We start from the raw sequence: 15,597 nt of genomic DNA, 5'->3' as shown, positions 1-15,597 counted from the left end.
GTATTTGCGTGCTCACAAAGTAAACATAGATTTCATGCAGTCCAAAGCACTTACATTCTAACAAATTAAGGGTCAATGAATCAATCTTTAGCAGCCAATGTGAAGTTACTTTTAACTGACATCAGTCCTTAAAACATCTAAGGAAGTGTGAGGGTTTACAGGTGAATTTGGTTGATGGCCAAGATGTTCATGTATGTTTTATGTATATTTGTGTTTTAATTGTGTTGTAAATAAAGGAATGGGACAACAGTCATTAAAATGTAAGAACAGGATATCTTCTGAGTCCATCAACACAGCAACTGCCCCAATCTTAAAAAGCACAGAGCAGACAGAAATTGCCCCTACAGTTCCTCAGCCAGTGAACCCAGAAGCAGCTGAGAATGTTTCAGATGCTCTGGACTCAGAGGTCAGTACAATGAACTCTTCAAAATAGAGTTCAATCAAAATAAAATATATATTCAAAATAAATTCAGTCATAAACGAGTATTATACACTCAGTGGCCACTCTATTAGGTACACCTGTACCACTACTCGTTTGTGCAATCATGTGACAGCCAAAGAGGTCTAAAATACCTGCCTTGGGTTCACTTCAGATTTAACGCACTTCCCTCGCCAACTTCCCTTGTCAACATAGACCAGAATCTAATAACTGTTACTGTTTCCAGCTTCTTGTTGGATCCATGGCAAAAAAACTTGGGCTGTTGTTGGGGCAAGGGGTGGGGGAAATCCTACTGTGGCCTTAGAAAGGTGTACCTAATAACATGGCCACTAAGTGTAACTCTGCAACTCCATACAGTAACTACTAGATGCTCACATAGTGTATTCACATGTCAATCACATGCAGCTTTGGTGTCTCAAATTTAGGAAATCAGCCTTCCTAAATGCTGCATTAAAATAAGGTGTAGCAAGTTAAAAAACTAATCTACATATCTGGCATTTTATTCAGATGTTTGTACCTAGTTCTGCCTTGTGTTCTGAGAAAGAAGACAATTCACAGTCTGATGAAGGACTTTCGGCCAATAAGAGACTTTCAGAGAAAGGAGGCAGCACCTTACTCAAGGAGAATTTGTGTCAGGTAGGTATGTTACCCTGGGTCACAAATTTTGTTACTATCGAAGCTGAAAGTAAGCTAAATAAAACATGACTGCATTTCTCTAGCACAATAAAGAATGACAATGTTGAAACACGGGAAACAAAATGTATTAATAAATATATATTATTAAAAGCCAAAGCCCCCTGTCAACTTGTTCTCACCCTTTATGATAGCACTTAAATCATAAATAAAACATAAAAACTGCTAATTTTCTATTATTTTGCTCTTACACCTCTATACTCTTTGCGAACATGCAGTATTCCACAGTGCAACATTTCCAGTGCGATGAATAACCAGAGGCGGTTCTAGGGTCAGTGGATATTCGGGGCTTAGCGCAGACCTCTGTGGATACATATGGGGCCATCCTTTGATGAAATATTGGAATATAATACACTTTATAATAAAAGTTTAAATGTTACATCTGTGAGATGTCACTTATATAGTAAATCTTTAAATATTACTGAAACCAAAACTTAAAACGTCATTTAAAAAAAAAGACACTTTATTGTCCCTTTTGGCTTTCCGTAGTGTCACATATTGTGTACAATTGACAGTTTTATTTCATTGATTTGTCGGGTGCTTTAAGATTTGCCAAAGTTTTTATGGCATCGTGTCTTAAAGGGATAGTTCACCCAAAAATTCAAATGTTCTCAACATTTATTCACCCTCATGCCATCCCAGATATGTATGACTTTCTTTCTTCTGCAGAACACAATTTAAGATTTTTAGAAGAATATCTTAGCTCTGTAGGTCCTCACAATGCAAGTGAAGGCGTGCCAAAATTTTGAAGCTCCAAAAATCACATAAGTCAGCAAAAAAGTAATCCATACGACTCCAGTGGTTAAATCTACAGTATATCTTCAGAAGTGATATGATAGGTGTGGGTGAGAAATATGTATCTTTTTTTTTTTTTTTTTACTATAAATTCTCCTCCACTTTAACTTTCACATTCTTCTTGTGTTTTTGGGGATTCACATTCTTCATGCATACACCCCCTTCTGGGCAGGGAGAAGAATTTCTAGCAACAATTAACTTAAATATTGATCTGTTTCTCACCCAAATCTATCATATCTCCTCTCAAGATATGGATTTAACCACTGGAGTCATATGGATTACTTTTATGCTGATTTATGTAATTTTGGAGCTTAAAAATGTTGCCACCCATTCACTTGCATTGTGAGGACCTACAGAACTTAAATATTCTTATAAAAATCTTAATTTGTGATCTGCAGAAAAAAGAAAGTCATACACATCTGGGATGGCATGAGGGTGAGTAATTGATGCAAGAACTTTAATAAAAGAGTTTTGCAAAAAATGCAAACGTCCTAGCTCGTGACTTAAATAGATAGACCAACTCAACACAATATCTCACCAAGACAGGAATGCTGACCCCATACACAGCTGCAATCGCGTCACGAGCGCTCTTCTTGCACGTGCGCATATATATAAGTACATAAAAGCAGCCGCCAACAAGACAGCGAGTGTGTAAAATGTATTGTTTTTGTTTTTTATTTTCTCCCCATTTCTCCCCAATTTGGAATGCCCAATTCCCAATGCGCTCTAAGTCCTCGTGGTGGCGTAGTGACTCGCCTCAATCCGGGTGGCGGAGGACGAATCTCAGTTGCCTCCGTGTCTGAGACCATCAATCCACCATCTTATCACGTGGCTTGTTGAGCACGTTACCACGGAGACATAGCGTATGTGGAGGCTTCACACTATTCACCGCGTCATCCGCACACAACTCACCACATGCCCCACCGAGCGCAAGAACCATATTATAGCGACCACAAGGAGGTTACCCCATGTGACTCTACCCTCCCTAGCAACCGGGCCAATTTGGTTGCTTAGGAAACCTGGCTGGAGTCACTCAGCACGCAGTAAAATGTATTGTTAAAATATTAAAATATAAAATGTTTTAGTATCAACTTGATACCTTAGCACTGGTACTTTTGACACCACTACAAGATGATAAAAACATTCGGGACTTTATGGAAAAAAAAACCATTTGTGGCTTAAGCCCCGGTAGCCCAGCCCTAGCACCGCCAGTGATATCAAACGCATTTTTCTTGACACATTATTTAATCATATTGCCAAATATATATATATATATAGATAGATAGATAGATAGATAGATATTAAAAAAAATACAAACTTGGATTAAAACTCTAAATAACTGTATTTAATTCTAAGATAATTACTGGACTTTACTTGCTGAATTAAATATGCAACATGGTGAGGCCATGTGAAAATGTTGCATACAACCATTCAAAATGTTTAGCATTACATAATGCATACTACTTAACATATTATTTTTAGAAAATAGGCAGTATACAGAATAGACTGTGCAGTGTGCACTATTCAAGTATTGCTTTCCGAACATAGCCTGTAATTTATGAAATACCTCAATGACTTTTTCTGCTGTATTACTGAAGGTGTGTGAGAAGCAGGGAGATTTGCTTCTATGTGAGGGACAGTGCTGTGGGTCGTTTCACCCACAATGCATTGGACTGAAAGAGCCTCCCATAGGGCAATTTTTATGTCAGGAATGCACATCTGGTGAGTACCTGCTCATAATGCACATGCCACTTTTAACACTTTTAAAGGCTTACAGTAATTTTACTGTTTTACAGCGATTTGTAAGTGTAACCTATTTATTTTTCATTTTGCAATAGGTATACACTCATGCTTTACTTGTAAGAGCCTGAGTGAGGATGTTAGGCGTTGTATGCTTCCTGAATGTGGGAAGTTCTACCATGGAGAGTGTGTTGCCAGCCATGCACCCACAGTGCCTCTGAACCTGGCCTTTCGTTGTCCCCTTCATGTCTGTCTGGCGTGTTTCATTACAAACCCAGCCAATCCGGCCATATCTAAAGGTTTGTTGTGCTTAGTGCGGTTATGGGCTACATCAGGGGTTTTCAAACTTTTTGAAAAAAAAAAAAAGTTTGAAAGTCCGAATATGTAAAGGAAGCTATTTATTTTCATTTATAAAGACCTATTTATATTGTGTGAGGAAATGGTAGGCATGGTACAGTATTTTAAAGGCAACATTTTGTTTGCTAAATTAAATCGTTAGCTTTTATATTGCCAAAAGTGGCAAGTAGAAATGCTGTTGAATAATACAGCACAAGTTGAAACTATTGAAAGTATGAACATTTTTAGGGGCAAAAAAATATGAACGCTCATAATTAAGTTTTTTTTTTCACAAAACTATTTGTTGCAGATTTCTTTGCCTATTGTTAAAAACTAAGGCTGTCAATATAATGAAATAATCATGACTAATCCCATTATTTCTATCTATAGAAAGCAGAATGAAAACGTAATAATGTCAAATCTGGTAAATGTGAACTTTTTTCTTTTTTTTTTTTCTTTTTAATCTATACATTTTCTGTGGACCTCAGTTTGAAAACCCCTTGGCTAGATCAAGTGACAAATAAGGCATATCAGTTGTAAAGAGTGAGGAAGATCTGTTTGTGGGTTTATTTATTCTGAAATTTACCGTGTTTTGTGTCTTTGGCTCAGGCGAACTAACTCGCTGTATCAGATGCCCTGTGGCATATCATGCCAGTGATGATTGCATACCTGCTGGTAGTGTCACACTGACCGACAGCATCATAGTGTGTCCCAATCACTTTACACCACGCAAAGGCTGCCGGAACCATGAGCACGTCAACGTCAGCTGGTGCTTTGTCTGCTCAGAAGGTCAGTTCATGCTGTTTAACAAAGGATTGTCCAGCTAGAATCATTTGAACATCTGTTTATATAAATGTGTTTTACTTCTCTAGGTCTAAATCATAAAATGAAAGGTTAACCCTTTAAGCTCTGAAGGTGTTTTTAAAGAGTTTCTGTTTCAGTGGAATACCCAAAATTAAAGGCTTATAACATGACCAAAAAGAAACAAGGAGGGTAAAGTGTTTGGTATCATTGTAAAGAAGACTTTTATTTTATTTTTTTAATGATATAGATTATGATATATAAGACTCTCAGCCTAAGAAACTGCAAAACAATTGAGCTAAAAATTAACTATTTTTCTTATTTGCATTATATATCTCTAGGTGTAAATAAGTTGGCTCTGAAAAACTTTTTGTGTTGATAGGACAAAGCAATCAAAAGTTATAGCATTACAAAAATTATTTATCATAATGTCCAAAAATGACTCCATGTGCCTAAAAGCCTCTCCAAACAAATAAAACTTAATAATTGTACATAAGAACTAATTACACATACAAACACAACAATGACTAAAGGTATGCATAGCACGGAGACATGATTTTAGTAATGAGATTTCACAGAATATGTGCCTTTTAACTCAATGAGTCTGTGTCATTTACTTGGCGCCATCTTCTGGTGGCCATATGTAACATTGTGCTTCATGTGGATTATCTTATGATCTATGCATCTGATTACCTTGTGTTTGGACTCGTTTGAAAGATAATCACCTCCTCTAAGTAATGGTATGTGATATTGTATGTTCCATTTAATTTTCATGAAGTTATAAGTGAAAATGCGGCATATAAGCAACATCAACATAACTGTCAAAGACATATACTTACTTATTACTCGCTATATTTATGTCTGTGAGAAAAACAATTAGGCTGGTTGTATTCTGCTCTTTGAGAGAGCTTTACAACAACATATGACACATGGCTGTTTGATCAGTTTGATGTTTTTACTGATTGCAATAATATGTACAGTGCAAATTTCTTATCAAAATAATTATCAAAATGGAACACTTCTGATTTTTCTGCAAATTTGTCTGCAAATTTCAAAGCACTTGTTGAGTTTTGGTCATAATTCCCACATGCGCTGGAAAGTAGAGCTTCTAAGCCTTTTTTTGAGTTGGTTGTTTTGACGATTTCTTTTTTTTTTCTCTGTGGGCCCACCGGCGGGCCCATCCGAGCTTAAAGTTTTAAAGAAATAGTTCACCCAAAAATAAAAATTCTTTCACCATTTATTCACTCTTATGCCATCTAAAACTCATATGACTTTCTTCAGCGGAACACAAAGATTTTTTCATTGATGTATGATTCTTTTTGTCCATACAATGCAAGTCAATGGGGTAAAAACTTCCAAACCCTAAAAAGGTCATAATGGCTGCATAAAAGTAATCCACCCAACTTGAGTGGTTTAATCCATGTCTTCTGAAGTACTACGATCAGTTTTTGGTTGAGAAACAGACCAAAATATAACTGTCCCTTTATGCTGCCTTTGTCATTTTGGCATTTCAAAGTTTGGACCCCATTGACCTGCATTGTATGAATATAAACACATAGTATTTCCTTCAGAATATCTTCATTTGTGTTCCGCAGAAGAAAGAAAGTCTTACGAGTTTTAGACGGCTTAAGGGTGAGAATATGATGAAAGAATTATCACTTTTGGGTGAACAATTTAAGTGTGTCGGCGACTCAACGTCACCACTAGTGTCACCGAACAGAATCACCTTTAAATTAATAGCCTCAGAAATAATTAGAATTAGTTGTCAAAACTAATTTAGCCATATCTTATTAATTACTTGTAAAGGAACTTTCAATATACAGTAGTTCCCTTATAGAAACTTTCTATGACTTCATCAGAAGCATTTCCTCTCTGTGTTTGTATCACTTCTCTGTACAGGAGGTAGTCTGCTGTGTTGTGAATCATGTCCTGCGGCGTTCCACCGAGAGTGTCTTAATATTGACATGCCAGAAGGCAGCTGGTATTGCAACGACTGTTGTGCTGGAAGAAAACCGCACTACAAGGAGGTAGTGTGGGTGAAAGTGGGTCGCTACAGGTCAGCATGCATAAAACTTTCTTTGAAACATTTAGTAATATCATCATTCTACTTGTACAATCATTCTACACACTGTTTTTAATCAGTTGTTTTTTTTTTACATTATTTGTTAGATGGTGGCCAGCAGAGGTCAGCCATCCCAAAAACGTCCCAGAGAATATCCTACGCATGAGACACGATGTCGGAGAGTTCCCAGTTTTTTTCTTTGGCTCTAATGACTATCTGTGGACCTACCAAGCCCGAGTTTTCCCTTACATGGAAGGTGACGCCAACAGTAAAGAGAAAATAGGAAAGGGAGTTGACTCTACCTATAAGAAAGGTATCTTTTGTACAACTAACTGCTAAAACATGATTCTTGATGTAGCTAAAATTAGTGTTGAAATTAGAGCCCGACCGATATGGGATTTTTGAGACCGATACCGATTTTAGAGAGGGAAAATTCACAGATTACCAATATGGTGACCGATATATTTAATTTTTGAGCTGGAATAAAAACAGACCTTTTCTATGTGGATTTTTCACTGATTTTGCACCGATATGACTATGCAAAGGTACTCAGAAGGCTGATTTCTTACATATTTCTATCAAAGAACATTTGACAGTATTATTATACATTGTCAACAAATTCTAGAAATGAACACTGAGAAAATAAAGAATAAATAAAAATACAATAAATAGCTTAATAAACATCAGTACTGTTAGTATAAATCAACTGCTGACCATTTAAATAAAGAATAAATAAAATAAAATAAAATAAAAATCAGTACTGTATGTTTAGTATCAGTCAAATGGCCAACCATCAAAATAAAGAATAAATTAAAATTAAATAAATAGCTTAATTAACATCAGTACTGTTTAGTATAAGTCAATTGCTGACCATTTAAATACATTTTAAATTAAAATAAAATAAATAGCTAAATAAACATCAGGGGCCGGTTGCTTCAGCTATACGTACGTTACAACTAAGCCTAGTTGTGGCGTAAATGGGCACTAAGTCACAATTTACACTCTACTAAATATTTGAGCGTTGCACCATTAAATTTATGTAGGATGTAACCCTAAGTATAAACTAAATATTTACGGAAGCCTCCGACCAGGAGCAACTGATGGAATAAAAAAGCAGACTCATTTAATGACATCAATGAGCTCATGTTTTGGTTGACAGGCATCAATCCTTTCGACATATATGATGGTGTTGGCATTTACACTCATTTACATGAGAGAAAAAAAAAATTACTTTTAAGTGGCTCTTCAGCATGAAACCGATCTAACGGTGCCGTTTTTAGTGTGCATCGCCCGGTGTCAAGTTTCAACACATTCATATATATATATATATATAGGATATTAAAATGAATAAATGTCTATTTTTCCAGCCTGTTGTATTAGTATTTATCACCCCTCATTTATTTTAGATACAGTTCCTATATATTATTATGTAGGGCTTTACTGGTTGTTTAGATCAGTGTTACTATCAGAAATAATTAATAATTATTTCTGTAGTTATTAATCAATATTTAAATTAATTAATTGGATCTAACTCATTAAAACCTCATATGGGACTCCAGTAAATGTAGTGTGCTACTTTTAGGAGCAAGTTTGGTTATTAGCAATAATTAATAATTACCAAAGCTAATAATTAATTATTAAAAACAATAGAACATTGACGAGAATCAGTGTTAGCTTTTCTTAATCCTTTAAAGTTTATTTATGCAGTAATATCAATTAATAATTAATACAATGCAGTCAATAAACTTCCGACTTACAACTACAAACTAAACAGTGACATGATTAGATATGGAAATAAAAATAATCCTATAACACATAAGGTGTGTCTGTGACAGTGTGTGTGTGTGTGTGTGTGTCAGTGTGATTAGTGAGAGAGAGAGAGAGAGAGATTATTAAGTGACAGCCCGAAAGCTGATTTCGCGATAGCTGGAGAGAAAGCAGTTGTGCTCATCACACAGAGACGCGGTTTAACGAGCGGGGCTCATAAAAGTCCCGCGTTATTTGACTTTAATGGATGAACTCAGTTTCTGTCTCACCCGCGATGGCGAAAATGCACAACAATCCAATTTGGTTGGACCACAATACAGCAAAACAAATTTGTGATAATTAATACCCTGAGTATTAATAATGAGCGGACATGGCGGTCCGTAAACTGTACAAGCAAAAACCTTGAAACACAAGAATAACACACTATAATATTCTATCTCTGCCCAGACGTAACCTCTTACTTGAATCACATGAGGACACAGGTAGAATGTGTTTTCCTCCGTCCTTTAACTCTGACCCGGTTCCTTGAGGCTCGGGTGATGATGGGAGGCCGTTTCCTCATGCTGTCGGCGGGCGGTACGGCTGTTGATTCTCGGCGGGCTGGCAGAGAAGAGAAATCTTTAATCTCTTCACTTCTGTAGGCCAACGGATGAAGATGCGAATTGCTCGGCGGTCTCCTTCGGATCCATTAGAGTGTTCGGTTGAACACAGAGTAATCTCAACTCGTCCAGCGAGATGGAGATTGTATGGCTACAGTTTCAAGTCGGACATTACTTCCTTGTGCCACGAGGTTGCACCGGAGAGCAGCAAAAGCTACATCTTTATTCGGTGAACGAAGTCGCTGGAAGTAAATTCTGGACGCATTTCAGAATTATTTGAACTCCTGATGATGTCATGTTTGAGGGATGTTCTGTTGTATGCCTCATCCAATAGGAGTTGAGAGTTCGATCCTTTAGTGAGCAAGGCTTCATGGATTTGTAGTCTGTTTTGGACTCCCTTTGTTTGATTTTGGCGCGATTTTTATCAGTATAATTTACGACATGGAATGTGTGGGGGCTGAGTTAGGTTTTACGACTGTTAGGCCTGCCTTTGTCTTCTATCTGAATACATGAGGCCCAACAATTTTTCACACAGGGCAAATATACTATTTATTAAATCTACTTTTATTACGTATCCTATTTTAATGTCTGGAAAACCAGACTTTTAAATATTACATTTTATAAATGCAACGACTGGAATTGTTTGGCTGAAGGGGGTACCAAACTGTGAATCCTGAACAAAACAGTTTGGTGAATACATATTTACTCATTAGCTTCCACTCAGCTGACAACAATGAAAGTAGCTACGTGATTATCTAGTTAGCTGTAAGCTCGTTGTCACGGAGAGTAAAAGACGGACATTGTTTATTTTACTTTCCAGCATTGTGTCTCACCAACTAGGCAACAACATAGCATGAAATCAACACTCATCAGACACAATCCACCACCGCACCGTTGTCTGCGGAGCTGCAAAAAGATGCTCTGATGTTTACCTTTCAATCTGCTACATTACTGACTGCACTGACAAACTATAGCTGGCTAACAGCAAACAGATGTGATAAACATGAGTGACATGATTGTCAGGGACAGGGTTAATGAAATATTAGTTATATAAAAGGATATGGCAATTTTTTATTAACTTTCCAATATGTATTTCACAAACTAGTTAGCAATTTAATGAGAAGAGGCCGCTCAAATCCGCACCGTTTAATTCCGCCCTGTCTGCAGAGCCACCCTCAGCTCTGAGTCAGCTCTGTAAACACTGGCAGTCGGAGCGCGCTCTGCTGGACAAACTGTGCTATGACACCAATTCTAAAGTATTGTTTTCTGCATTATATGTTCTGAAAAAGTTTTCATATCGGTATAATATACGGCGATATCGGTGAAAGGCTAATATCGGCCGTTAATATCGGCCGACCGATATATCGGTCGGGCACTAGTTGAAATGTCCCTAAAGAGGTCATATCATTTGTTTTTGTTTTTTTATTGTAAAATTGTTTCTACTTAGGTTCACTTATAATGTAGGTAAAGTTTTTGCACCAAACGCAGTCAACTGGTTTTTCTCGACCATTTACCACTCTCTCTCTGACCTTTTGTTTCATACAGGCTCTTTTTGTATTATAATTTAGATTTTAACTGCCCCATCCTTCAATACCGGCCTCTTTGCAAAGCTTGCTTTACGTTGTGACATAAAACAGGCCATGCTGAAATGTGTGCAGAATTGGTTACGATCAGACTGAAATGATCAGGCATCTTTCAGATAGATATGCAGAGCGACAGGTGCTGCACACAATAAGAAACAGCACAAACTTTCATATGTTTAGGAATAAGAGCAGGCCCTATCTATCTGACTTTTTATTACCTCACTGTAACCTGAAAGGTCATACAAAATGTCTGACATCAGTAGGTTACAGAAGTTCAGAATTGTTTTTTTTTTTCTTAAAAGATCAAGGGAAATTTGATTCCTTAAGATATGATCCCTTCTAAGGCATCAGAGTTTGAAGTAACTGTCTAAAATGAGTAATATTTCTAAAATTCATATGCTCAATACGGTTTCAGCTTTGGAAGAAGCTGCCAAAAGGTTCAAAGAACTGCAGATGGAGAAAGAACTAAGACAGCTCCAGGAGGACAGACGAAATCACAAGAAACCGCCACCTTACAAACATATCAAGGTACCTGCCCCTAGTGAGGTGTACACTAAGAGATTTAAAGGGCTCATGACATGCCCTTTTTATTATTTTAACATGTTCCTTAAGGTTTACTTATAATATTAGTGTAATATTAGTCATATGTTTGTAAAACGTAATAATTTTCCAACCTCATTCTGACCCTCCGTCAGGAACACTCGGTTTTGGTGCTTTTTCTACTATAAGACTTGACAGTACACACCCACTGTTATGATTGGCTCTCTGCTCTTGACTGACCTGCCCTGTTGCCTTGCCATCTCACTGCTCACCGCTAATGGGCGGGATATGGAAGTGATAAGTTAAAGTAGGCGTTGAAGTGTTGTTGTGGAGGCAGTCAGATGCAAATGTCTACCACAGTGTGACATCACAATAATAGAGAAAATGTCGTTTTGGCAGCTTGGTTTCAACAAATGCTCTTTTTGCAGTGAGGAGGAAGTTTAGAGTTCTGAAACTTACAGTATGTTTGGACAATGAGCTCTTATATGTCAAAAGATCAAGGAAAATTTGATTCGCATGTCATGACCCCTTTAATGTCAGCTTTATGTAATGCCAATTAGAGGTCGACCGAAAGTGGATTTTGCTGATACCAATAATTAAGGGGGTGGAAAAGGCCTATAACCGATTATTCGACTGATAGTTTTTCAAATCGATTTATAGAATGTAAAATTTGTAGTATTTCATTACTATGATGGGCACAGATGTAGAGGCTACAAGAGTCCAAAATGAATAAAATCCCAGATTCAGTTTCTTGTGCAAACAAAATCCCACTAATAACAAAGGACTTATACCTATAAACAAGCCAGAAATACACATACTTATTTTGGGACTCTTATTTTGAAATGATGGGGACTTGGCTCTGTTACAGTGCTCTATATTTAAGTATTTACTAAATTAATCTTTTTATAGATTAAGGATTGAGGTTTTTTATCATTATTTACAAGTTGTGAAGTTAGAGGCACGATGTACTGACGGGGAACGTTTCCATATAATCGCATTTTTCTTGATTTATCTAATTAAAATAACAAAATATGCATTGAAGTGAGTTTAAAAATATGATGAATGTTGTCAATGATGACATATTTATTTCACCTCTATCCACCTTTTTCTTCTGAACGTGGAAGTGTTCCACGATTCGCCTGTTTTCAATTCCCGGTCTCCAGTGCTTTCACCCGCATCTGCATTTATTCTTAATGGGTAAAGTATTAAATTTGTAGAAGTTGTCAAAAAACATGTGGCTCTATTGCACCGATTCTTCACAGAAGTGCCTCACCTGAGTAGATGACATGAAGCGATGGTCCGAGGTTAGTTACGTTGATATCAGTAACTTCTTTGAGTCGTTATGACAGCCAACAACTGCACAAGTAGAGTGAGAAATAATTTTTACTCCAAATAACACTTTAATGATTGTAGTTCTCCATCTGGATCGCTCATTTCGGTTAGTTTTACATTGCCTCTCGAGACCAGAAATAGAAAACAGGCAATTAGAATAATCATGGTGCCACCTAGTGGTTGCCCAGGAAAACTGTGGATAGGCAGCTGTTATACTGTAGAACCAACTGTGGAATCCTCCAGAGGAGGAACACAGAGGAATAAAAAAAATAACTATTGGCATAGATTTTCTATCGGCATCGATTTTTGCCAATAACGATAGTTCTAAAAAGCTACTATCAGCACTGATTAATTGGTAAAACCAATATATAAGTCTACTTCTAATGCCAGTGTAAGTCTTAACAAGACAATCTTGTAGGTGAACAAACCAATCGGCAAAGTGCAGATCATCTCAGCAGACCTTTCGGAGATTCCACGCTGTAACTGCAAAGCAACGGATGAGAACCCTTGCGGTATGGACTCGGAGTGCATCAACCGTATGCTGCTGTATGAGTGTCACCCACAGGTGTGTCCTGCAGGTGAGCGCTGCCAGAACCAGTGCTTCACAAAACATCAGAACTGCCAGGTGGAGATCTTCAGGACGCTGTCTCGAGGCTGGGGGCTGCGCTGTTTGCATGACATCAAAAAGGTAAAAAATGCGATGTCCTAAAAACTAAGCTTGTTTGCAAAACCTAGTGAGCTGCCTCACTGTCTGCTGTCTACAGGGGCAGCATCTTAAACTAAATGGAAACTCATCTCTAGTTTTGCTACCTAGTCTTCACATCAGTAGTGTGCCTGGGATGCTTGAAAACTTTTCAGTGGTGGGCAGCTGACTATGTTCTGTAACTTTAATGTTCGGTTGAAATATAAAACAATCCATTGTAAAAGACACAACGTTTACATAGACACCAGAAAGCGGCTTATTGTGAGAAAGTGGTGTCCCCGTTTACATGCAGTGTATAAGCGTATACTCTTTACTCCCATATACATGCGGCTCAGTCAGTATAAGCAGCTTTCTCCATGGCAATGTTATTTCAATAACAAACATAGGATCCGAGGAAGACTTCGCTTTTTCATTCTCCATTGCTTCGCTTTATTTCCAGATATTCCAGAGCTGTTGCCAAAATTGTGCTATAATAGTGGGGTTTCCCCTCTTACGTCAAACTCTGGGATTCCCCCGATGTACGAGCGGATATACGAGAACGTTAGGGACAGTTGGTGTTTTACATTGGTGTGTATAAATGGGTATAGTTTATAGTGTATGTGCTTTTCCCACTGAAATGTTCAATTCCGAAAAAAATTGACTTGTCGTTGGGCTCCATCCTATGACGTTAGCTATCCAGTCTGTTCACGCACACACGCGCTCTTCAAAAGCCTGTAAGAATGGCGCTTATGCATTTACATGACCACATTAAGCCACATTCTCCGGGAGAAACCCTGGTGTGATAATCTGCTTTCTCTTAATCCCTTAAACGGCATAAGGAAATTAGCGTTCTTGTTTACATGACTTTTCAGAAAGGAGCTTTCTGCAAAAACCCTGGAATAACCCATTTTCTTAATGCATGTTAACATTGCCGATGTGGAGGTAGTAAGCTTTAGTTTGTCAAGTCTCCTTTCTGACTAAGTCTGTGTCTTTAATGCTCTGACCAAGGGGGATTTTGTCAACGAGTATGTTGGAGAGGTGATTGACGAGGAGGAATGCCGTGCCCGAATTAAGTACGCTCAAGAGAACGACATTGGCAATTTCTACATGCTCACGCTGGACAAGGTGACATGTTTCAAGTGCTTTCTGTTACTATACAAGAGCACAACTGAAGGGATAGTTCACCCAAAAAGACGAAAAATACTGTGATCATTTACTCATCCTCATTTTGTTCCATCTTGACTAAATTACCTCCGTGGAACACAAAAGGAGATGTTGGGCTGCCTCATTCACAATTCGCCTTCAATGTATGGAAAAAAACAGGCAATGAAAATAAATTGTTTAGACTGAGGCTAACATCTCTTTTCATGCTCCACGGAAGAAAGAAAGTCAAATGGGATTGGAACAGCAAGAGGGTAAGTAAATGATGACTGAATTTTAAATTTTGGGTGAACTATCCCTGTAATATATAGCTTTGTCACTCTTTAAATTCTTTGAATTCCATTAGGATCGAATTATTGATGCAGGACCCAAGGGAAACGAAGCACGTTTCATGAACCACAGTTGCCAGCCGAACTGTGAGACCCAAAAATGGACGGTCAACGGAGACACACGTGTGGGGCTTTTTTCACTTACAGATATCCCTGCTTGTAAGTAGATTTATTTATTTTTTATTTTGACAATATTCTAGTACATACTTTGCATTTAGGGTGCTCTCGCAAACACATTGACGTGCTGAATTTTTCTTTAAAGGCACAGAGTTAACATTCAACTATAACCTTGAGTGTCTGGGCAATGGGAAGACGGTGTGCAAATGTGGTGCATCTAATTGCAGTGGATTCCTGGGAGTGAGGCCCAAAGTGAGATGATCCTAACATTTAACAAATTCACTGATTCTCTCTGCTTTATTAGTGAATGTAGTTGATGACATTGTCTCTTTGTATGTCAGAATAACCCCCCATCAGATGATAAGGGACGTAAGCTAAAGAAAAAGTCTCAGATGAAGCGCAAATCCCAGCAGGAAGTTATCAAGGAGCGTGAGGACGAGTGTTTTAGCTGTGGAGATGGAGGACAGATTGTGACCTGTAAAAGGCCAGGCTGTCCAAAGGTTTACCATGCAGACTGCCTCAATCTCACCAAGAGACCCGCAGGTCAGTCTTCTAGTAGTCTCACCCACCTACAGGATGTTCACTGACTGTCAGATGCATATTGCATACAAGAGCGGACTA

The 15,597-nt window shown here is 37.8% G+C and overlaps 1 protein-coding gene across 1 annotated transcript in view; it reads left to right on the top strand.

The window, feature by feature from the left end:
- LOC127429312 (histone-lysine N-methyltransferase, H3 lysine-36 specific-like) overlaps positions 1 to 15,597 on the top strand; it is a 30,770-nt gene that overhangs the window by 12,125 nt on the left and 3,048 nt on the right. Inside the window, exons 12-24 of the mRNA XM_051678270.1 lie at positions 237 to 406; positions 947 to 1,075; positions 3,526 to 3,649; positions 3,766 to 3,966; positions 4,613 to 4,792; positions 6,704 to 6,860; positions 6,974 to 7,179; positions 11,231 to 11,343; positions 13,106 to 13,375; positions 14,378 to 14,494; positions 14,877 to 15,018; positions 15,122 to 15,228; positions 15,318 to 15,519. Coding sequence (XP_051534230.1) covers positions 237 to 406; positions 947 to 1,075; positions 3,526 to 3,649; positions 3,766 to 3,966; positions 4,613 to 4,792; positions 6,704 to 6,860; positions 6,974 to 7,179; positions 11,231 to 11,343; positions 13,106 to 13,375; positions 14,378 to 14,494; positions 14,877 to 15,018; positions 15,122 to 15,228; positions 15,318 to 15,519 — 2,118 coding nt within the window. The remainder of the gene's footprint in view (positions 1 to 236; positions 407 to 946; positions 1,076 to 3,525; positions 3,650 to 3,765; positions 3,967 to 4,612; positions 4,793 to 6,703; positions 6,861 to 6,973; positions 7,180 to 11,230; positions 11,344 to 13,105; positions 13,376 to 14,377; positions 14,495 to 14,876; positions 15,019 to 15,121; positions 15,229 to 15,317; positions 15,520 to 15,597) is intronic.

Source organism: Myxocyprinus asiaticus, chromosome 38, assembly GCF_019703515.2.
Source record: "Myxocyprinus asiaticus isolate MX2 ecotype Aquarium Trade chromosome 38, UBuf_Myxa_2, whole genome shotgun sequence".
Lineage (NCBI taxonomy): Eukaryota > Metazoa > Chordata > Actinopteri > Cypriniformes > Catostomidae > Myxocyprinus > Myxocyprinus asiaticus.
This window is presented reverse-complemented; position numbering and strand designations above follow the sequence as displayed.